Source organism: Pelodiscus sinensis, chromosome 3 (assembly GCF_049634645.1).
Source record: "Pelodiscus sinensis isolate JC-2024 chromosome 3, ASM4963464v1, whole genome shotgun sequence".
Classification (NCBI taxonomy): domain Eukaryota; kingdom Metazoa; phylum Chordata; order Testudines; family Trionychidae; genus Pelodiscus; species Pelodiscus sinensis.
The window spans coordinates 79789495-79813415 of NC_134713.1; the positions used below are offsets into that span (position 1 = coordinate 79789495).

Consider the following 23921-nt stretch of genomic DNA (forward strand, 5'->3'; position numbering starts at 1 on the left):
AAATGCCTCATTCCAGAGCCTGGACCTCCAGCCAGAGCCCTCAGTCCTTCCTAACCCTGAGCTTCCACCCCACACACTGAACCTCTTGGTACTACCCTCACCACAGATCATCCATGAATGAATTTTCTTATTTGCATCAATATGGAGGTGAAATCTCACACATCACCTCCATATTGAAAGTCCATAGCCGTGGTAGTCTGTAACTTTAAAAACAACGAGTAGTCCTATGGCACCTTAAAGACTAACTATATATATATAAAACGAGCGTTTGTGGGCAAAACCACTTCTTCAGATGAGATGTTCTTGAATGGAAAAAAAGGGACCTTCAGAACAAGAAGGGAGAGGGAGAAAAAAAAGTACTTGTCAAGTCCCAGTGCTAATGAGGCTAATAGTGTGTCCCGGAAGCATCCCATACTGAGCTTTTGATGTCAATAGGGTGCTGAATTTAAGGAAAGCTGATTTTATAATATATCAACCAATTCAAGACTTTATTCAGGCCAAGGGAGATTGTGTCAAATTTGTATATGAAGGTAAATTCTGCACTCTCTCTCTCTCTCTATAGTTGGCTTGTGAAATTCCTTTGTAGAAGAATGGCTACTTGTAAGTCCATTAATGAGTGCCCAGGTAGGTTAAAATGTTCTCTTACAGGTTTCTGTGTGTTACCATTTCTAATATCTAATTTGTGTCCATTAATCATTTGTTATGGAGATAGTCCAGTTTGGTGTGTGTATATTACAATTTTGTTGTATGTACCCATATGGAGGTAGGTGTATGTACACACACACACCCTCCATATTGGTGCACATGAAATTAATTCTGCATATGAACATAAAAAATTTAAAGGGAACAGTGCCCAATTCAATTCCCCTTCTCACACTAAAATTTCATAACTGGAATATGGTAGTGCTGAATGGAATTGCCAAAAGGTATTTTCTCATGCTAAGGAAACTTTTCAAGGTTTTTGTTTTGTACTTTTAAGTTTAACACCATGCAAAAAAATAAACAAGCAAAACCCCACAATGGAAACTGTGTTCCCACTGTCCCAAAACTGCTGCTGTATCCCTGCAGCCTATACTGAAACAAACCTGTTTCTAGGTCACCAAAGACAAGCATGGAGCCTGACAGAGGACACTATCTTTCTTGAGTAGAAAAGAAAAAAAAGACTCGGAGGGTTTTTTTTTTTTTTTTTTTTTTTAAAGAAGCTAACATGATAAACTATGGAAACTATTAGGTCAACTATTACAGCATTTAGTTCAATGTTAAGTAAAATGTGGTGCTGGAAAGGAAAAGCCACAGAGATAATAAAAATGCTGAAGCAAGCACGTAACAGGAAACAATTCAGTGTTGGTAGACGACTTTGAGTGACAAATACTGTGTGTGGGAGGACCTGAGCCAAAAATGCACTATTAAAACTTGTATGCTGAGAGAACAAATATGAAATTACAAGTTTGGTAAAACATTAGAAATGAGAACAAGGATCTTTATCCCATCTCACATGGGGAAATGGATCATAGGGAACTCCAAGTTTTTATCAGATCTCTGACTCTTCTATTCTTTGTCCCCTCTTTGAAGCCCCAACCCTTTTTGACCTGCTCACTCTCCTATTGGCAGAGGAAAACTGGATGAGATTTCCTTTGAAGTCTATCAGTGATTTTCCTCATACACCCAGGGCTTGCTACTGAGGAAAACAAAACAAAACAAAACCAAACCCCAAATAAAAAAATGAGTCATTATTCCTTTTCTTCCATGGTACTGCTGGTCCTGGAAATGAAAGATGAAAAACTAAAACCTGGATGTTCTGGACCATGGTAAAGTCAGTTACAAACGTGGTGTGTTAGGTGGAGAACCAGATGACATTTCTCTATAGAGCACAAAGGAACCTCCCATTTCAAGAAAAATCAAAGCAGATACACTAGAGTAATGGGACAAAAAATGTGTCTGAGAGTTCACAAACACAAGCTACAAATATAGCTCTAGGTGGTCTGGAAGGCATCAGAAGAATCCTTATTGTGTCATCGGTGTTGGAGTAGCATGACCGCAAGTGCTGCCAATACATGCAATAGACACATGGTTTGGAAAACACATCCCCCTTTACAAAGGCCATTTTAAATTTGTATCAGCTGCTACTGCTTTTAATAGGAACCACTCCTTCCCAGCAGCTCTCCCAAGCAGACTACTATGTGCCTGCTAAGACTCACATCACTGATCTGGTTCAAGGTTTAATGGGAACAATACCATACGGGAAGCTGCAAGTAGGATATGATGCAAGGACTCTGACTCACTGGTCTGCAGGAGAAAAGGAGGTAGTATGGAGACATCTAACTCTGAAGCTTGCCTTACAAGGCTGACAAGTAAAAGTAACACCACTTAAGTCAACCATGCAGAAAAATGAGACTGTGACCTGGAAAATGATAAAATGGCAACTAGGAAAGAGGATGCACGCCTTTCAAATGAGTCACATTTTAATATACAATTATTTTCCTTTAATTATTTGCTCATTTACTAGAAAAGCAAGAATTTTTGACAACAAAGCAAGACAAGAAAAGTTAAATGTTCACTAGAAGCCAAATGACCTTTTTCATATATTCAATGGCAGAACATAGTTTCTAGTCACATTCTTAAATCACACTGGGTGTGACCATCTATTTCCTGCCTGATTACTAAAAAATGATGGATGCATGGAACTAACCGCTTTCTATTTACACCTTTCATAAATCGTGAGCAGTCAGACCTCTTCGCTTAAAACCAAAATAAATGTTCTGGTCAACAAAAACGTTACGCTGAGAAAGATTAATCTGGACCAAGAATCTCTCATTCTAAAGCACTGGGGTTTAGATAGCCCCCCATCTGTTTACTTTCAAAATGGATCCAAAAGTAACTCTTTTTGGGAACTTAGGGGAAAAAAAGCCACCCAACCAACCAAGCTCTTGGAGAAAAGTGTGTGACCCTATACTACTTGATTGTAAGCTATAACCTTCAGAAAGGAACTGGCAGTCTGTCCCCCCTCTTTTTTCCACTCCTGTGTGTCAGAATCACCACAAAGGCAGTAGCTGCCTAGATACACAGAGAACTCCACAGATGAATGCTCACAGAGGACTAGACTGATAGGTCATGGGAAACGCACAAAGGTAGCACAACCATACTAGTGGTCAAAATTGAGTTAAGAAACCATAATTAAAGTCAATTCAAATCAGATTCCAGGCAAAAATGTTAGGTTATGAAGTGATTTTAAACCAGTTTCTAAGTCCCTAGGTTTGCACTGGTTGCCCAAATTGTATTAGAAACTAGGTTAAGTGAAACTGAGGATATACACAGTTGCTAAGCTCAGTGAAAGAGTAACTTAAGAGCAGGATTCATCAGCATTAGCAAAATTAGGAAACCAATTTAAACAAGATCTATAAACCTTTAGCACAGTAGTGGCTGGAGTAATCCTGGGAGCATGCAGTTCATGCACGCCTCTTGCTCAGGGCTCTGCTGTAAAGCACAGCTGATAGATAGCTCTCAATGAGGTAACTACGATGCAGTATGGTAAGTAAGAAAGAATCTACATTTCTCAGCAGCAGAAGCTGTGGCATAGAAAGTACTTGTGCACAGTACATTTGTGCTGGACACACAGAACTCAGTTCTCCTGACTTGCAGGCATGTACTCTAACCACAAAATTATCCTCTCTCCCTAACTTAGAATGCTTGCTTGTCTTCCCATGTGCAAACACTCTTTACTCTCAGTCCAAACTTCCTATCCTAACTTAAATCACTTTTTATTAGCCTACAAAATCCAAGATCATCTACAATGTATCTAAAACAGGGCACTTGGGGCTTCCAGGGATTTCTAACATGAAAAGAGCAAAGTTATTCCAGGAGATGTAACCCAGAAAGGAAACAGGACATGTAAGGGTTTCCTATGAATTCTGAGCTCAGAAAAAGTTGTCCAGTGATCATGTAGTTGCCTGGGTGACAGGCAGGGATCACGTGAGGATTGCCTGTAGTGTTTCCTCCCTCTGAGCATCTGGCATTGGCCACTGTCGGCAGACAGGATACTGGGCTAGACGGACCATTGGTCTGACCCAGTATGGCTGTTCTTATGTTATGTTCTTACTAATACAAATTGTTAGTCATGCAAAATATAAACTGGGGGCTTTCCAAAGAGATTAAAAAGGGCACTGAAACAAAAAGAAGATCGTACTCTTTTCTACTGTGCATTTTTTCAAGCTAATGTTATGGGCTGGATCCTGCTGCCTTTACTCAAGCATACTTCTCAGTCTGCAGGGACTAGACGCTATATATCAGAATGTGCACTGACTACAATTGCTCTGGAGATGTACATCTGATGTGTAGCTACTCCTGGATGCCAGGAGTGACTGGAGCCCTGAGGCTCAAATCAGCATTAGTTAACTCTCTGACTCAGTATTTATCACAGCTTCTTTACAAGCCCAGGCAGGAAAAAAAGAGGCTCTCTGTAAGCGGATCCCTTAAACTGCTCTCAAATAAGAGGAAAGACACCGTAAGCAACTGTTCGCATTAGTGTGAGTGCAGGCTGGTTAGGGCGCTACATTTCTGTAAACAAGTACAGCTGACAACAGCTGAAAGAAATTTATAGGGATCTGAATGACATGATAGATTTTATTCTGACTGAAAAATGCAGCAATCTGTGAACTCTTTGGCTCATTTGGTGAACATGTGAGAGCCAGAAAGCAAAAGAAAACTTTGCTAAAACAGAGATTCGACATTAGAACAGCGACATTTAGTTAAGATAAAAGCTCTTAATGGGTTATGAAGTACTTAACACTTCCTACTTTTTTAATCTTGATTGGTTTAACAAAAGGCCCATGGGTTAATGGAATTCCAATATCTGGAGTGGCATTTATTGATACATATTGGGCAAGTGCTGCCACTGGACACACCAAAACCAAATCCACTGGCTTTGTAAACGTGAACAAGCATTGAAAAGTTAGGAACGATTAGTAAAGAATTATGAGTACCAAGTTTGTGTGTGTGAACATCATGGCTCAGCATGAACATAGTATTTTTAAAAAGGCATCTTTAAAGGGAGTGCAGTAAGAATTGCTATAAAAACTAATCAGCTCAAACAGTTTTGTGTATCAGTGGTTGCTCATGCCCAGCAACCTGTATGGCAGTGGAGAATGGTTTTTATATTAAAAAAAAATCCCTAAAAGTTCCCAGAGAAAATAGTGCTCTCAGACACGCAGCTACATTAAAGAATGAGTACTTGATAAAAGTAACTTACTCCAAAATGGACAAAAACCCAAGAAAAATTAAGTAGAGCACAGCAATATTTACAATGGTCAGTGTACACAAGAAGAAAAACATACATTTAATTAGAATATGTGTATGAGTGCGTGCCTCAGCTTACACACATAAATGAGGAGATTTTTTTTAAATTGTTCAGCTTTCCTTGTGAAGACAGGGGGAGGCGGGGAGGAGAGGAGTCCTCTATCTGTTTGGGCACTCACATGATATTGTTTTCAGTTGAGGGTTGGCCAGAATTAACCAAACAAGTGACAGTTAAGCAGTTACACATTCCTTTTCTCCTGGGCTTTAGGTACTGCCTCAGCAAAGCTCTCAGATCTCTATCAGGATTAGGAATTAAAACATGGGTTTTTTTTTTCATAGAAGGTCAAATCCTGACCCTGGAGCAACCTCTTGGTACTTTAGCATTTTTTTTCTTTATCTCTGTTTAAAAAAAAACCATATTCAAGGTTACATTTGTTATTGCTCCCACCTTGTCTTGCTGTGTATTCGTTGTCTTCAATCAATCTTGCTAATCCAAAGTCAGCAATCTTGCATATTAGGCCATTCCCCACCAGGATATTTGCAGATCGCAGGTCTCTATGTATGTAATTCATTCGCTCAATGTAAGCCATCCCTGCAGCAACCTGTTAGAAGCATAGTTTTCAATAGGTGTGATTTAAAAATGAAGTTCTACACAGTTGCAATACAAAACACATTCAGTTAATTACTTATAATTTTGAAGACATACCTGTGCTGCCATGTCCACCAAATTTGGTAACTTCAAGGCTCTTCCTTCTCCATCTTTTAAGAAGTCTAGCAAACTCCCTGAAAATGTAAGAGTTAACACTGAAGAGCCACTTTAAGAAAACAAGATTATAAATGAGGGAAGGATTCAGTTTAGTGAACAGTATTTAAAAGCAATATTTTTGGCTGAAATGATACTATGTCAAGTTTTTGGAATTAAGGAAATATTTCAAAAACAAGACAAGCCCCAATTGCAGATACATGTTAATTACAAATGAATTCTTCACTACATTCTTCTTGTGGAAGATTATGTAACTAAAGCAAAAAAACCCCCCCCCAAAAAAACCCAAAAAACAAAACAAACAAAAAAAAAAACACAAAAAAACCCACACACCAACCCGTTTTTCATGGGTGGCAGATATCAAAAGCCCTTCCCACACAGCTTTTATGTGGCCCTTCTCATACTCCTCCTCAGACCCCCTTCTGCTTCTCACTGGCCATCTGCTGTGGCTCTTTTCCCATAGCTGGGACTATTGGAGGCTGGCTTGCAGCCAAAGACTCCGGGTGGCAGGAGATGGTGCTTGTGCCACTCGCCAGGTACACTAGGGATGGAGGGGAGGGGCATGCAGCCTGCCTGGTGCTCTAGGCTTAGAGGTACTCAGGCAGCGAGGGGGGCACTCTGGGCTCTGGAGGTGGACTGGGGGTGGCAGAGCGGGGCTTTAGGCATAATTGGTGGGCCAGGCCAGAGACTAGTCTCCCTGAGTCCATGGTTCACCGCCCCCATCCCCATGTCAGTTTTAAATTTTCCTAAATATACTAACAAAATACATAGGTCTAACTTTTCATGCAGGTGCTAATGTTCTTTGGGCCTGATCCAGCTGAAAATATCCACACAATTCCAAGACTGGAAGACTAGCAAGGGGTCAAAACAACTCCCTTATTAGCTCTTTAGTGACCTGAAAATTTTAAAAGAAATCCCAGAGGCAGGGATCTGAGCATCCTGGAGAGGAATACAGATGGCGTCAATAGAAGAACTGCTGCTTTCTTGACCACAGGTTGCTGTTCCAGGAGGGAGGATTGTTGGGAAGAGATAGGGCCCGTCTGAGAGCATCTTTGTACATCTTTGAACACTGACTCATGATGGGACAACTGCCCCATACAGGGAGAAGAACGAGTTAAAAACGGCACCAGGCAGGCTGAATAGAACCCGTTAGCCAGAAGAGGGCTTATTGAGACAGCCAATAACCTAACAGAAGAACAACTACAGGAGAAAAACTGAAACTTCAGTAGAGCTTATCAGAGAAACTGAAGAATTGGTTTGAAATCGAAAAGATGGAATTCACTGAAGACAAATGCAAGTATTACACGTAAGAAGAAAACAATCAAGAGCACAAATGTAAAACAAGAATAATTGGCTAAACAGTACAAGTTGAACCTATCTAATCCAGGACCTTCTGTAACTGACCAGTTCTGAACAAGAGAATCTTCCTGACCTCAGGAGGTCAAAATTGTCTAGCAGCATTACCAACCCTTCTACTGCTTACTGGGCTGTTAGAGGACATTTAGAGGTAAATTAGAGCTAAATAACAGCACAGAACACTGAGAGCCAGGACCGCAGAAAACTTGGCCATACCCATGACAAGTGGACATCTAGCTAACTAAAATAATTCTGGACAAGAGATGTTTCCAGACCAGAGAGGTTGGACAGGGGCAGATGACCATTTTGTGGGGTCCAGGGCAGCACAATTTCATGGGACCCCCCTTTACCACAGCGCATGCGCGGGGTTTCTTCAAGCGCGGGGCTCAGGGTGGCCGCCCCACTCACCCTGCCATATATCCGCCCCTGGGTCTGGACTAGAGAGGTTCAACTTGTCGCACTGCTGAAAAAAAAGATGGGGAGGGTGGGTTGTGGTTTACGAATTGAATGAGAGTCAGCAAAGTGATGTGGGTGTGAAAAAGGCCAATAAACAGAAGTGTTGTAAATGTAAAACACAGCAGGGGACTGTCCCACTCTACTAGGCACTGGTGAGGCTTCAGCTGGAATAATCGTCTCCTGTTCTGGGCTTCACAGTTTAAGAAAGTTGTGGACAAACTAGAGAATGTCCAGAGGAGCAAACATGATAAAAGGTTTAGACCTATGAGAAAAGGTTAAAAAAATGGCATAGTTAGTCTTGAGAAAAAAAGACGGGGGACTTGATAACAGTTTTCAATCATGTTACAAAGAGGATCCTGATCGGTTGTTCTCCACGTCTCCTGGAGATAAGACAAGTAATGAGATTAATTTGCAGCAAGGGAGAGTTAGTAAGATAAAACTTTCAAACTATGAGGATAGTTAAGTTCTGGAGTAGACTTCCAAGGGAGTATGTGGAATCCCTGTGTCTGAAGTTTTTTAAAAACAGATGACAAATACCAGTGTAGATACACTTGGACTTCCCTTGCCTCAGTGTGGGAGGTTATATCATGTGACTTCAAGAGCCTCTCCGGCTTCTATTCTATTCTGTCCTTGGAAGGTTGCAGATCCTAGCTTAGCCTATTCCAAGAGAAAGACCAGACTGAAGCCCAGCAGGCCTACAGACCCAGAATTCACAAAGACGGATTTTCTTGAAAGATCGAAATCAGTAGCACATATATTAAATACTATGTAATAAGACATTACATTTCAAAGACTGCAGTGTGCAATTGTTGAAGACAAAGTGGAGGGTTGAACAGAGGACTGAATAGAAGCAGTGGTTAAAGCAGACTGAAAGAGGAGCAGGAGCTCTCACTGCACCCACTAAATTGTCTGTGGGTGCTAAGCCACAGGAGAAATGGGTCTCCCTGATGGCTCATTCATGTGGGAGGGAGACATCATCTCTCTCTGGTTAGCCAGTTATGCAATGGATTGATTTTCTACCTTTGTAACCAACACAGAAAAGTCAATGCAAAACCATCCAAGATAAACTACAAACACTGAAAACATTTGGCAGTGAAAAGGAATATGACACAGAGGGGAATCACTCTGTCTGTGAAAACAGACCAAAAACTTATTCAATGTATCACAGGGGAAGAATCCATTCACTGCGGCGATACCTTGATGAGTGGAGGTGCTTCATGAAAGACTGCTAGCCCCACGGAACTAGAAAGACTGAGCTTTAGGGTGAGAATTTTCTTTACTAGTTACTTTTGCTATTAATAAATTATAAGCCCTAGCTCATGTTATGTATGTAAACAGTTGTTTCCATCATTCACACGTGTCTATTTGAATCTCCAGTCTCAAATCATTTTCCTTTCCTTTTACTATAATTGAACTCATGCATGTGACACAGAATAATGAGCGAAGGCAAAACTAGTAAATAGAAGAGCTGGGATCTGTGTATGTATCCAGTGATCAGCAGCTGATTATCATAGGGGGACACTGAAAAGATGCTGAACAGGTCAATTGGCAGGGCTTGGGGAGGAGGGGAGGGAAGTGCTTGAGTAGCTGACAGGCTGGCTGTGGAAGGAGTTGACACCTAGCTGGCACAGGCAAGACTCCCTTGCATTGGTGGCATGTAGCAACAAGATGACTCTTAGTCCTGCCAAGCAGCATACCAGGGAATTCCCCTTCACTTTCAGCAGAGTAGGGAGAGCCACGCCTCCTGTTTCCCTCCCCCATTACTTGAACATCTGAGAAGTGATGGGAAAGTATTTAAGTGAAGAAACTGATTTAATAAATATATAGAGAAGACAGAAGATTAGGCATTTCCCCTTGGTTAAATCTTCAACCAAAGCCGTGAACCAAAGGTCCATAATGGTACAATAAAACTTATGTAAAGTTTGAGCCAAAATAAGCTTCATCTTTCAGAAACATTTCTAGAACAGAGTGAGTTTTCAAGAAAAGCATGGACTTGCACTGAGAGCCTTTAATTGTAATTAGGGATCTTAGATCCTCGCACTGCTGCCTCTGATACAGAGGCAGCAGCGTGGGGTGGCAAACAGGAGCTGGTCTGTGAAGGGAGCCAGTTTAAAAACCAGTTCCCTGCACAGATTGGTTGCAGTGCAGGTTGGCAGCAGCTCCTGTCCATGAACAGAGGTGGTCTGTATGCAGAGCAGTGAAGGGGGGCAGAGGGCAACATAGAGGGGAGGGAACTGGCTGGGGGAACTGGCTTTTAAGTCGGTTCCCCCCCAGCACTGGCTCCTGCCTAGCCCCCCTCGCTGCCTTTGAAAGAGACTGCAAGGGAGGGGAGAAGGAGGCGGGTGCATGAAGCCGACATGCACAGAGAGCCAAAAGCCAGCTCCCCGCACACATCGACTCCAACTTGCCCCCTCACCTGCTATGCTGCTGCCTCTCTATCAGAGGCAGCAGCGTGTGTGTGTGTGGATCCAATGCTCAAGGAGAGCCTTTAAAGCTGGCTCCTCATGAGCACTGGCTCCCACTCCCCTCCTTGCTGCCTCTGATACAGAAGCAGCGGGGGAGAGGGGCAGCAGGGAGAGTGCGAGTAGTTGATAAGATTACCTGATAAGCCAATGCTTATCAGTTAATCATTTACTGGACTACACATTGACATCCCTAATTGTAATATGCAAGTTAGGCAATGCTTGGATGCCTCTGAGGAAAGACAGGGAGGGACACCTGCCAGGAAAAAAAAATCATCTCCGAATAGACTAAAAGAAACCACTAAAAATGTAAAAAGTATCCTCCACTGTAATGAAATTCTGTTAGAACTTGTTCCTTTATTTGGTTCATTTAGTTTTCCAAAACAAACATGTCGTTTGGTCTTCTCTTCAGCACTGGTGCAAAATTTGACTGACAAGTTAGCTAAAAGTTTTCCTTTGCTCATTTTACTAGATTGTTACGATAGTTAAGTAGCTAAAAGCATGTGTTCACATCATTTAGAACAGTGGTTCTCAAACTTTTTGGCCTACGGCCCACCCTGCTCAATGCAAACCTTTCCATGGACTACCAGCCAACCACCCAGAATGACAAAATGCCTTCACTTATCTCTAAATTCCTTAAACACCAAATTATTCATATTAGGTTACTGGAGGTATCACATGAGGGGGTGTATACAACTGATAAGAAAGGAAATATTATTAATCAAAATCAAAAGAATTACACCAATTAAGCGCTTTAAGTTTGTCATTTTAGCTTACTAAACTTTGTTTTAAATAAAGTAAAATATGAATTTATGTCCAACACAAAAGGTTTCAATGTTGTTTTCATTTATGGCAGGGGTGGGGAACCTTTTTTGGGTTGGGGGCCACTGATTCACAGAAAAATCAATCGGGGCACACAAAAGTGAGAGGCAACACCTCCAGCTCTCTCTGATGTGGCTCCCAACTAGGACCCTCACTCCCCTGGTGCTCCAGCCCCAAAGGGGGGAAATGGCAGGGAGGACCAAAGTTCAGAGCTTTTCATCGGCCAGATTAACTCTATTGGGGTCCCAGGGTTAATAGATTTTGTGAGCTTTCTTATTCTCTGCTATGAGACCAAAAATGAGGGGCTCAGTGTGCAGGACCGAACTGCCAGGGAGTGGGGGTAGGGATGGAGGTGTAGGAGGGATTTAAAGAGGGCGTGGGTCTGGGTGGGAGGTAGAATGCTGGAGTGGGCTGATGGTGGGGTGTCTGGCTGGAGAGAGGGTACAGCAGTGAGCTGAGGGTGAGTGAGGTGGATGGAGTGTGGGGTCTGGGTATTAGGGCCATGGGGGGGCCACTTATCTGGCTTCATGCACCCCTGCCACTCATGGCCTCCTGCTGCTCCCACTGACCGCAATTCTGAGCAATGGAAGCAGCAGGAAAGCCTAGAGGGAGCGCATGTATGCGCTGCTGTTGCTCCAGCCGGAAGGGTGGGTGGTGCAGTGCATGGAGCCATTTGCTCTTCCCATGAGCTAGATCCAGCAGCAAGGCTCAGGGCTTTCTTCCTCCACCCCCCAGTAGGAAGCTGGTTCTGGTGCTCAAACCTTGTGGGTAGGGCACTGCGAGGCTGGAGTGCCAAGGTGTGCTCCCTGCTGTGGGAAAAAGTGGGGAGGTTGAGCTCAAGCCACTAGTGGTCAGCAGACTGCAATGTGAGAACCACCGATTCACAATGGTACATAGAGCAGGCTGATATTTAAGCTGTCTTCTGAGAACAGTGCATGTGTCCTATAAGAATCAGCATGAACACTGACAAGAGATTCAATACGAACATCCTGAAGCAACATCATTTACAACAACATATATTTGAGAGAGTTTGTCCAACTGTGTTTGCGTGTTTGTCTGATCAAGAACTCCTCCTAAATGGTAAGAGCTAGACTGCTCCGTGCATCATTTGTAAAGGACATGCACATACACTTTAAACCAAGGTAACAGTTTGGTTGTGCCAGGCAAATGGGATGTGCCTGGAATGGGATTGCATCTCATCAAACCTAACAGAAAAGAGAGAATCAGGCAGGTGAAAGGCTCCCAGCCTCCTGGCACCTTTTGAGGGAGGTGGAGGCATCCCTCCAGATTTATACAGGGACATCGCAGGCTGTTTCCCTTCATCAGGGAGCTAAGGGAAAGTGCAGTTTGCTGCATTCCTCACTCTGGCTGCGGAGCATGGGGGCAGACGAACCTAGACCTGCCACAGCCAGGGAACATGCACCCCTCCCCTGGCTATACCTACTGGAGATGCAGCAGTCAAGTAGAGTTGTTCTCACTAGGCCCCAAGGTGCTGCTGTGAAAGAGGGCAGGGTATTCCTCTCTCCCTGGGTAGCCTGCATACTGAAACCCTGATTCGCAGCCCCATTGCAAAGCAATGATTCAAATGAAGCATGTACATTTTCCGAAAAACAAAAATTGAGTTAAGGACCTGAGCAACACCGGGTAAATGTCTAGTACAATATAAATCAATGGTAAAAAAATCTGAAACTCTTGTTATCAATAGGGATGTGAATGGTTCACCCATTAACCAGTAAGCATCAACCTTGCCAGGTGATACTTCCTGATTATGGTTGACCAGTGGGGGCTAGAGCAGCATGCCACCCACCGCAGGCAGAAGGCTGGTCCAGCTTGGTGGGACCTAATGTGAGCAGGGGTGCACCAGCCCAGCTGGAGCAGCCCCTGACTGTGGCAGGCAGTGTGCTGGGCTGGTGCGCCTCCTTCCCCACAGATTAAGCAGTTAATTAGTTAAACATGACATTTAATGAGTTACCTAATAAAACGGGATTTTACATCCCTAGTCATTAAGAAGGATAAGATACTACTTTAACTGGAACACTTACACTACACCTGCCTGTTTAATTTTCTTCTTCAAGCTGTGTGCATCTTGTACCATATAAATGTATTCAATTCTTGGGACCCAATTCTGATTTGGAGTAGTAATATGTGCCTACATACGCCCAGGACTGAATTCAGTCCAATTTTGTTTACACTGTGCATGCGCAGCCACCAACCCAGAGTGCTTGAACATACAAAAAAGCATGTTATTGATAAGGCCTGAGGTCAGAAGCCCTATTTTACCTTTATTCATATATTCTGTGACAATGTAGATTGGCTCTTCAGACACCACAGCATAAAGCTGGACTAGCTTGTCATGCTTTAGCTTCTTCATGATTTGAGCTTCTTCTAGAAAGGATTCTGGGGACATCGTGCCAGGCTTCAGAGTCTTTATTGCCACTTTCGTATTTCCATTCCACGTACCTACAAACAGTCCACATATATTTGTTATATTAAACATCCTTCTGTCTGGTAAAGACGACAAATTTCTAACGTTAAGTGCAAAGACACCGATATTACTTTTATTTTTAAAACTGCTTTATGTTTTTTTTCTTTTTATTCTTTACACTTCTTCCTATCGAGTTAGTCCTTTTTTGTTATGGCAAAATAGTATTTTTCATTTCCATTATCAATACTGGGCCTGAGCCCTCCATCCTTACTCAGGCTCTGACGTCAGTAGAAGTTTTGCCTGAATAAGAACTCTTGATGTGGAAATGAACACTTTCCCACCTGCTTTATAAGACAGTATCAATGATGTCACTGAAGCTTCAGGAATAGGGCTGGTTAGGTCATTACTACTACATAGCCAGCACTTTCCAAGAAGTATGGCTGTACCAAATGTACAGCCATGAAAAATGTGTCATGGACTGTGAAATCTGGTCTCCCACTGTGAATTCTGTTTTTTTAATGCTTTTCCCCTATACTATATACATTTCACAACATTTCTCAGATTGTGGGTTCTGACCCAAAAGGCCATTATAGGGGGTTGCAAGGTTATTGTGTGTGTGGGGCGGGGGGGAGGTCAGAGTATTGCCACCTTTACTTCAGTGCTGCCTACAGAGCTGGGTGGTCAGAGAGAAGCACATGTTCGCTGGGAACCCAACTCTGAAGGCAGCACCTCACCAGCAGCAGCATAGATACAATACCATACCATGCGACCCTTATTTCTCTGCTGGTACTTTCAGAGCTGGGTGGTGAGAGACTGGTGGTTGCTGAAAGCTCAGCTCTACAGGCAGTGGTGCAGAAGTAAGGGTGGCAATACTGCTGCTGGTGGTGGGTCTACCTTCAGAGTTGGGATTCCAGCCAGCAGCAGCTGTTCTCCAGATGCCCAGCTCTGAAGGAAGTTCTTCTGCCAGCAACAGCAGTACAGTAGCAGTACCACCTTCCCTGTCTCCAATAACCTTGTGATTCCTCCCCCTCACAGCTCCTTTTTGGGTCAGGACTCTTTCAATTACAAAATTGTGAAATTCCAGATTTAAATAGCTGAAATTATGTAATTTATAATTTTGAAAATCCTAGGTCTTTGAAATTGACCAAAATGGACTATGAATTTGGTAGGTCTCTACAGATAAAGTAGTGAAATACAAGCTGGAAAGAACACTGGCTTGACTTTTAGATTTCAGGGGGAACATTGCAGGGTTGTCAGAAAATTTTACCACCTGCAAAACTGTATGCATTTTATATGGACTCACTGAAAAAGAGATACATACAATACCATTTACAGAGTGACTTTGTGGAATAACAGCACATTTTTAAATGCCATGTACATGTATACTAAGGGTGAAATTCTGGACCCATGAAAGTCAATGGGAGTTTTGACACTGATATCAAGGAAGCCAGGATTTCACTCCAGCTTCATGTCAAATTAATTACACATTCTCTATTTATTCTTGACTTATTAAAATATCCCCAAACTCATTCTATCAACCTTTAGGGGATGCATGGTTTGTGATTCCATTGTAAAAGTATTTTCTCTTCTCCAAATTTCTCCAGTTTTTTTAAATCAAAATTAAAAGGTTGTTTAAAAATCCCCAGAACCTCACTACATTTTTAATTAAAATAGTTATAATTTTTTATTATAATTTTCTATTTTCATATGCTATTGTGACCATCACTAGCAGTAATTTCCATTATTGGAGATACACTTATGTGCAGTATTTTGTCAATAGTTGGGTGCCTACTATTAAAATATATTATTAATGGATAATTAGCAAAATCTGAGGGTTTTTTCAGTATTTAATCAATTCAAATTTTGTGCTGCTTTAGGATCGATCAGATTATTACCACATGTTATCTATTTGTTACTATAGACATGTTCTTAATTGTGCTTGCATTTCTTTTTTATTTTGTTAGCTGCACTGCTTAAAACTATGATTGCAGTATATTTAAGTACTAGTATTTGGGACAAATTGTATTATATTTGCAGCTGAAGTTGATTCTAACTATTTAAATCTATGACATTCAGAGCAATTCACTTAAGTTACAGAAACTTTCAGGAAAGTTTATACAAATCCCCTTGTATGTGTTTCTTTATTTTCAGTCATAGATTGATGGCATTTCCTATGGACATTAATGTAAAATACAGCTGGTTTCCTTTGTATTATAGGTCATTAGCAATTTTGTTATCCAAAGCATTTAAACAAATACTCAGATTCACTGGTCTAATCCAGCTGTTTTGCACCATTCTCACAATGCAAAGCAGCTGTGAAGTCCCAGTTTAACCAACTAGTTGAGATGGGTTTATAGCTGCTTTGTGTCACTGCAGTAGCACAAAAGAGCTACACCACACTGGCCCACGATTCTTAGGTAATAAAATTGCTAATGATGATGTTTTAGCATACCAGGAAGCTTTTAAATTAATTTTGATAGGGCTGTATAGAGTATAATTGAAACTGGGCAAGTGACAGGAGTGGGAGCAGGATCATGGATACTGAATTGACCATTTGCAAGAATCCCTTGTTTTCAAAAGCTGTGGCCCAGCTGTGAAGACCATACTTTGTCCTCCCAATCCCCAGATTTCTGTACTCAGGGGATATGAATTTCAAACTAAACTGCTGAAAGGAACACATGGAAAAACAGGCCTGGCAAAGTCAGCTATCTCCACATTCACTTATTTTTAAAATGGGGAAGTGGCTCTTTTAAGGCCTGATTCTGTAAAGACTTCCCTGTGTGAGGAACTTTACACACCTATGTGCTTTTAGGACCAGCTGCTTAATTAACAGTTTTGCTGTACACATTCAGTATTACTTCTGCTTCATTAGCAAACTTAGTTATTTAGTCATATGAGTATATTTAAAGCAATTAATAAAATGTAAAGTAATAAATCCCTCACACCAAGGCTATGTCTACACTCGCAGCTTCTTGCGCGTTCTTGTGCAATTAGTCTTGCGCAAGAAAACGTCCACACTGCCATGTGCGAGCTGTGCTTTTGTGCAAGAGCGCCCATGGCAGTGTGGATGCTCTCTTGCGCAAGAAAGTTCTGGTGGTCATTTTAGCCATAGGGCTTTCTTGCGCAAGAAATCCCTGCCAAGCATCCACACTGCCTGGTTGCGCAAGAGCTCCTGCGCAAGAGGGCTTACACCAATTAAAAAAAGAGCGTAAGTCTTGAGCAAGAAGCCCTCTCCTACCACACCGTACTGTAAATTTCCTTGCGCAAGAGCGGGCGGGCAGTATGGACGCTCTGCAGATTCTTGCGCAAGAACGGCCATACTTGTGCAAGAAGCTGCGAGTGTAGACATAGCCCGAGTGAATGTCAGTGGAAGAAAGCAAACACAATGTTTGCCCTGTGGTGATCGTAACAATCTCTCTGATCACTTCAACAGACACAGGGCAATACTTCACACAACTTAAGTGTTTTGCTTACAAATCTGTACTCAAAAGGTTTATTTCTTTTAAGATGGCCTGAAAAGATCCATCCAAAACAAAACATATTCTCTGCCTTACCACGCCACACTTCAGCGAAACACCCCTGACCAAGCTTCTGTTCCAGAAATAATGAATCACGTGCAACTTCCCATGCATCTTTAGCCAATCCAACAGTTTGTGGGGTATGATTCGAAGCAATCACAGTTAAGTTAAAACACAAACCATCAGCTTTCTCTATGGGAAAGGAAATTAATAAAAATACTTATAATCCACAATTATGCATGCATTGAGAAAGATGGAAGGTGATTTGCTCTTCAGTGCCATGAAGTTCATTTGCCAGCACTCACATTTGAAACTGAAGGTATGGAATTTATGACATCTTGCTAAAAGGACATTTGTTTAATTAAGATAAGACCACAAGCCTTGATGTATTATTAAGGCAAGGGTAATTTGTCAAAACTGAAACCTTTCAAAGGAACATATGATATCAGTTTTCTTTCACTATAAATTACTTCAGATGTTTGCAACTAAAATTTTTCAAAGTCAGAGACATGTTGTCTAAGACATTTTTCCTAATTAAAAAAATTTTTTTTGGGGGGCTGGCCACAACATTTTGACTTCCACCTTCCACCTTGTAATTCCCAAACAGGAAGACTATTTTAGAATAATAGTTCACTCCATACCCATCCATACTTCCCCAAACTGCCCATTTCCCAGTCTCTTGATCAACTGTAGGGATTCTCGTGGAATTTCCCAGACATCTTTGGTTTTGACAGATAGATCAGTAAGCCTTGGCATTCCTTTATGACAGGGGACTACTAAGCGGCAGCAAAGACCCGCAGCTCTCTCTGATGGAGCAGAAGTGCAGCAAAGAGGAAAGAAAAAAGTTTGACACATGAAACAAAAACAGTAAGCATAAAACCAATGCTACTCACAACAGCTGTTAGCAGCATAACAGAGCATATTTGAAGATTAGAAATTGAACACAAACATATTCACTTGAGACAGAACAAGAAATAATTTAGTACCTGCTTCTACTCTCTTGAAATGAAGCTGACTGCCAACTGTTTTCTTGCTTGAGATAATGCCCTGGTATTATCTCAGGTTTTATTTGTAATACTGCAATAATTCATGTTCATAATTAATTGGTACAGTATAAATTAATATATTTATCTAAAAATACCCAATGGTAACCCATAAATGGGGTTATTTATATATTTCATGTGAAATTGAATTACAAAAAAAAAACCAAACCAAACCAAACCAAACCAAAACAAAAAAAACAAGTAACAATTGTTTCAGTTTTTCTGAAAGCCACTGAGTGGCAAAAAACTGGCAGGCACTTTATGGAATTATAGGTTTTTGTATGCAGGAACAGAACTGGGAAATGCTAGACCTGAAAGCATAAGCTGCTATAGCTTCAACTAAAGCTTTGTAGACAAGGGCTGTATATTCACAGAGAGGTGGGACCAGTAACACCTACTCCCTGGTACATTACAGCTGCTCTTTTTTGAACAGATTAACACTACTTCTCATTGTAAAACACACAGAAAACAGGTTAGCAGAAGATAGGATTGGAACAGGAATGACTCTTTTCACACAACTTGAGGCTTTCCATTCTATTATTAATGATCATTATGATTTGTATGTTGCTGTAATAGCACAGTCCACTTCCAAAAAATATATTGGGCAAGAAGGCTCCCTGCCCAGATTACTTTCCCACTAACAGAGACAACAGTAAATGGCAAGGTGCTAGACCAGGGGTCTCCAACCTTTTTAAGCATGAGATCACTTTCTGAATTTAAGTGCAATCCAAGATCTACCTCAGACCCAAATACCCTGGTCCCACCTCCTTTGTGCCCCTTCTGAGGCCCCGCCCCCTGCTCACTCCATCCTCCCTCCCTCTCCCATCCTCCCTCATCTTCACCCGGCAAGGGCAGTGACGTGGGGTGCAGGCTCTTGGATTAAGGGATTTGGAGTGCAAGAGGGGCTCTGAACTGATCTTGGGGCAAGTAGTTGGGTGCCCGAGGGGATTCTAGGTGCAGGCTCTGGGAGGGTGTTTTGATGCCGGGGAGCTCAGGGCTTGGGCAGAGGTTTGGGATGAAGGAGGGGGTTCATGACTGGGGTAAGAGTTCGGGATGTGGGCTTCAACTGGGCACTGATTACCTCAGGTGGCTCTTGGATGATGGTGCAGTGGGGCTAAGGCAGGCTCACTCCTGCCCTGGCCCTGCACCACTCCTAAAGCAGCCAGCAAACTCCATCCCAAGTCCTGTTGTGCCCCCTCTCTGCTCTGTGGAGATAGGATACTGAGTGGGAGGGGGCACCTTGACATCAGAACTCCTCCTCTCCCTCCTCTGCCCTGCACAGAAAGCAGGAGGCTCCTGGAAGTGGGGGTGGGGAGAGCCACTCCAAGACAAAGGGCAGGAGATATGCAGCACTGGGAGGAGGGGCAGCTGAAGGTGCCAGCACTTGACAGTATCTTCACCAAACCAGTCAGGATGAGGGTTCCTTTGGATGTTTGAAAGCCTCTGCCTGACTTTGGGTGGCTATAATGCAGAATTTAGGAATCTCAGGTCTCCTGCTCTCCTTTAATTGAGAGGAACGCTTCAGTGCTGATATACAAGGAAAATATGTGCCTAAGAATTAGGGCTCTACCAAATTCACAGCCACAAAAAATGCGTCATGGAACATGAAATCTGATTTCTCCCTGTGGCTATGTCTAGACTGCCACTGTTTTTCAGAAAAAAGTATGCAAACTGCTCTGCAATTTGCGTACCTTTTTCCAATTGTTTTTTTGGAAGAAGCTTTTCCAAACTTTGGCCCGTCTACACGGGGCCAAATTTTGGAAAAACCTCCTCTTTCGGAAGAGTCCTTATTCCTCATAAAATGAGTAATACAGGGCTTCCAAAAGAGCTCGACTGCTCTTCCGAAAAAAATGTCAGAAGAGCAGACATGTTCCCTGGACGCGGTGGAGTTTTTCTGGGATACCACCCGGAACCTCCGGTATCCCGGAAAAACTCCGTAGTCTAGACACAGCCTGTGAAATCTAGTCTTTTATGAACTTGTATCCTAGGCTATAAAGATTTCATGGGGAGACCAGCATTTCTCCATTTGGGGTCCTGACCCAAAAGGGAGTTATTGGGGGGGGCTTATTTTAAGGGAGTTATGGTATCGCTGCTCTCATTTCTGCATAGCCTTCAAAGCTGGGCAGCCAGAAAATGGTGTTAATTGAGGCCATATCTCTGCAGGCAGCAGCACAGATGTAAAGGTGGAAATACCACACCATGTAATCCTCACTTATGCACTGCTAATGCTGGCAGTGGCTCTGACTTCAGATATGGGCTAGCAGCCACCTATTTCTAGCTCCCCAGTTCTGAAAGCAGCGCAGAAGTAAGGGTAGCAGTACTACAACCACATTTCAATACCTTGTGGACCCCCGCCCCCAACTGCTTTTTGGGTCAGGACCTCTACATTTACAATACTATGAAATTTGAGATTTAAATAGCTGAAATAATGAAATTTACCATTTTTAAAACCTATGAGCGTGAAATTGACCACAATGGACCGTGACTTTGTTGGATCCCTACTAAGAATAGACCAGACCCATTTTTTCCATGAATAACTCATCACTCCTCATATTAATGCCTGGTTGACTGGAATTGTAGCTTCAAGTGCCCTGTTAGTGAAAAGAATGATTGAGCTCAGGCTATCCTGAGTAAGAGTTGGCATTACAACTTTATCCATAAGCCTATGTCTATACTACCAGGTTATTTTGAAAAGTTACTTAGTTAATTCAGAAGTTATTATTTCAATTTCAAAATAAGTTTATTCCTCTTCACAACCAGGAGTTATTATTTCGAAATAATGTGAGTGGTAGTGTGGATGCTTGTCTTGTTATTTTGGAATAAGGGGAGTTATTTCGAAAAACTCCCCAGAGCAAGCGTGCCCTGAAAGTCAGGATACTGTACCAGAGATTAGAAGAAATGCTTTGGACCCAAGGGTCTAAGTAATTATTGTTTTGTGTAAAATCACCTGCAGCATAAGTTATAAGAACTCTCTCAGGTAAGACCATCAGGAAGAGGGAAGAAGAAAAAGCAGGGCAGGGCAGGAAAATGGCACATAAAAAAGAGAGTATGGATATAAGATACAGAAAAAAATCCCATGAAAGCTTTTCTTAAGGCAATTCAAGAGCTTAGATGTTTCAGTTGTGTATATTGTATACACAATTTGAAGCTAATCATGAAAGATAAAACAACACAATACATCTTGCACTTCTGGCTATAGGAAAAAAATATCACTTCATTATTTTTATGCAGTGAAAAAATGTTGAAGGATAGATGGAATATAATCCATTGCCCCAAACGAATTACTGCAGAAGTCATCCTCTTTACTTTTTTTTTAAATCAGATATTATTTTATATACTTAGAATATGGAGAGTGTTGAACATATAATACTAATTCGGTGGAAAAATATAGGCAATATAATATACATACATGTATAAGGCAGTAGTATACATTTCATGTCAAATTATTTCTCTCTTTAATTCCACTGTGTTTAATGACACTTGCAGACATGGAGTCTGCTTTGTCCACTAGTAATAATTTTCTGTAACATGTTATATGTCAGCACTTGCTAATGCAGAATAAATTCAGGCGTTGAAATGCAAGAGCAGGGCTGCAATTGCCCCATGGCAGTAGTGGTGGCTAGAGCCCTGAGCCATTTAAAGCCCTGCTAGAGCCCTGCAGGGTGAAGTTTAGATGACACTGAGGGCTGGTTGTCCTAAGACCCTCCCTTTCCAGGGGACCCGGAACCCCAGCAAAGTCAGTCATCAGCCCCATGTGAGAGTTAAATTCTGTAGCTGTGTTGCCTTACACATGTAATTTTGGCAAAAAACCTTTATCATAAAAAATACTATGTTTCATAAGGTATGAATCAGTTTCATGTACTATTTTTGGCCAAATCAACTGAGTTCTTTAAACTGGTTTCTTGTTTGTACTAGTGACCAATCAGTGCACATAAAAATGGTCAATATCAAGAGACTGTGCAGGATGCGTGGAAAGATTATATGCTTTTTGTTTAAAGTGCAAGGTGCTGAAACGTGCAGCACTGCCGTTTTGAATGCTCTGGGAGTGTTTCAAAGAGGCAACACCCGCAGAGGTTGGGGTCAGTGGGGGAGTCCCATCTGACCCCGGGCTTCGGCGCTTTCACCTTAGAAGTGTAGCAACAGCCCTAGGCTACATTGCTACACTTCAAAGGCAGAGGTACCCTATCGACTAATCGAATAGTTGATGCAAAAATGCATCAACTATTCGATTAGTCAATTACCCGAATCTTAACTTCCTTAATTTAGAAAAGTACGCAGATCACATTTGTGCCTTGTCCCAACTAAGGGGTGGCCCTTCACAATTATTCCTGTCCGGCCTGGCTGAGGGTCATATTTAATACTGGTGATCAAAAAAGTTAGTGGAAAAAGACTCTTTTTGTATTAAAAGTGTGGCATAGCCTTAGAGGGATAGATAATGAGGTTTGAGAACCTTTCACCTTGCTGAATTAAATCCAGTTTAGGAAGGTGGTGCCAGAAAGTTGTTAATATCTAACATCTGTTTGAAGGCCTGTGTATAATATGTTTGCAGTCTGAATCCACTTTCCATTAAAAAGTGGAGACAACACATCACCATGACAGGTATTAATTAGCAGAGGCACGCTGGCAGTTTTGCACTGGATTCAAAGACTGAATCAACACGGAGACTATACTATTTTTCCACCCTTGCATTCAGGCACAGTGGCATGGTTGTATGGGGAAGGCTGCACTACAGCTGTTCATGAGCTATTTGATCTGCTTCTAAACAGAAGACTTGTTCTCCAATTAAACACAAAAATCTAGAATATGATATTAAAAAGGACACAGTGTTGGCGCCATTCTCCTTCTACGGGCCTGTCTATGCAAATAATTAGTTTGCAGCAAGCCAGACAATGAATCTACACCACACTAAACTGCCAAGGACTGTATGCACCCTTGCTGACATACATTAACAGTTCATCAGTTCCCTCTGATCTAGTCCTCTTTGAAATGGGACTGGATCAATATGCACTAACAAACCCCACATTCTTACAGATTCTGAATCCAGATACTGATCTGAATTTTGCTGTTGACCAAGATCTGATTTTTGTGGTTCAAGCACATCTGTAGTCTAAATCCTGGTACCTGCAAAATTATTTTTGTTGAGAGAACAAAATGTATCCAATGCAAGTAGAGAGTTTAAAAAATGATGTCTGAAATGCCACATACCAAGCAGCAATTATTTGGATAATTATGCTACTAGGAAGTTCTATTTAGCCCTGCCCCATAATCATGCAGTTCACAAAAATGAGTGCACCAAAGTGCTTTGAGGATTCTAGAAAGGAAAAAAACAACACAAAACAAAACAAAACAGGAGAACAAATGAAATGTCACTGCCTATATGTACCCTATGAATGGGGTGTAAAACTCTAAACAATGGGAAAGGAAGAATAAAGATGCACTGCAGTGAATGAGAAACCTAGTAAAAAGACCCTTAGGACAGTGGTTCTCAGACTTTTGTACTTGGGATCTTTTTCACAAAGCAAGCCTCCGAGAGCTACCTCCCCTCCCCCCCATCTTATAAATTAAAAACACTTTTTTGTATGTTTTTAACAGGATTATAAATGCTGAAAGGAAAGCGTGGTTTGGGGTGGAGGCTGACCGCTTGCAACTTCCCATGTAATACTCTCGTGGTCCCCTTAAGGTCTTAACTCCCCAGTTTGAGAATTCCTGCCTTAGGACATCTTAGAGGAGAGCTCAACAGCAAATATTTTTGTTTTGCAACAGCTGAGAGTATCAGATATTTAT

General features: G+C 41.9%; 1 protein-coding gene across 7 annotated transcripts in view; it reads right to left on the reverse strand.

The window, feature by feature from the left end:
* Nucleotides 1-23921, reverse strand: part of FYN (FYN proto-oncogene, Src family tyrosine kinase) — a 191554-nt gene that overhangs the window by 18341 nt on the left and 149292 nt on the right. For 5 of the 7 annotated variants that reach the window (XM_075923993.1, XM_075923991.1, XM_075923992.1 and 2 more), the window contains 4 exons: nt 17736-17900; nt 13432-13611; nt 5999-6075; nt 5741-5894 (listed from right to left, as the gene is read on the reverse strand). In XM_075923993.1, the coding sequence (XP_075780108.1) occupies nt 5741-5894; nt 5999-6075; nt 13432-13611; nt 17736-17900 (576 nt within the window). Of the gene's footprint in view, nt 1-5740; nt 5895-5998; nt 6076-13431; nt 13612-17130; nt 17287-17735; nt 17901-23921 lie in introns of all 7 variants that reach the window. The other 2 variants (XM_075923995.1, XM_075923994.1) reach the window with 2 other exon arrangements.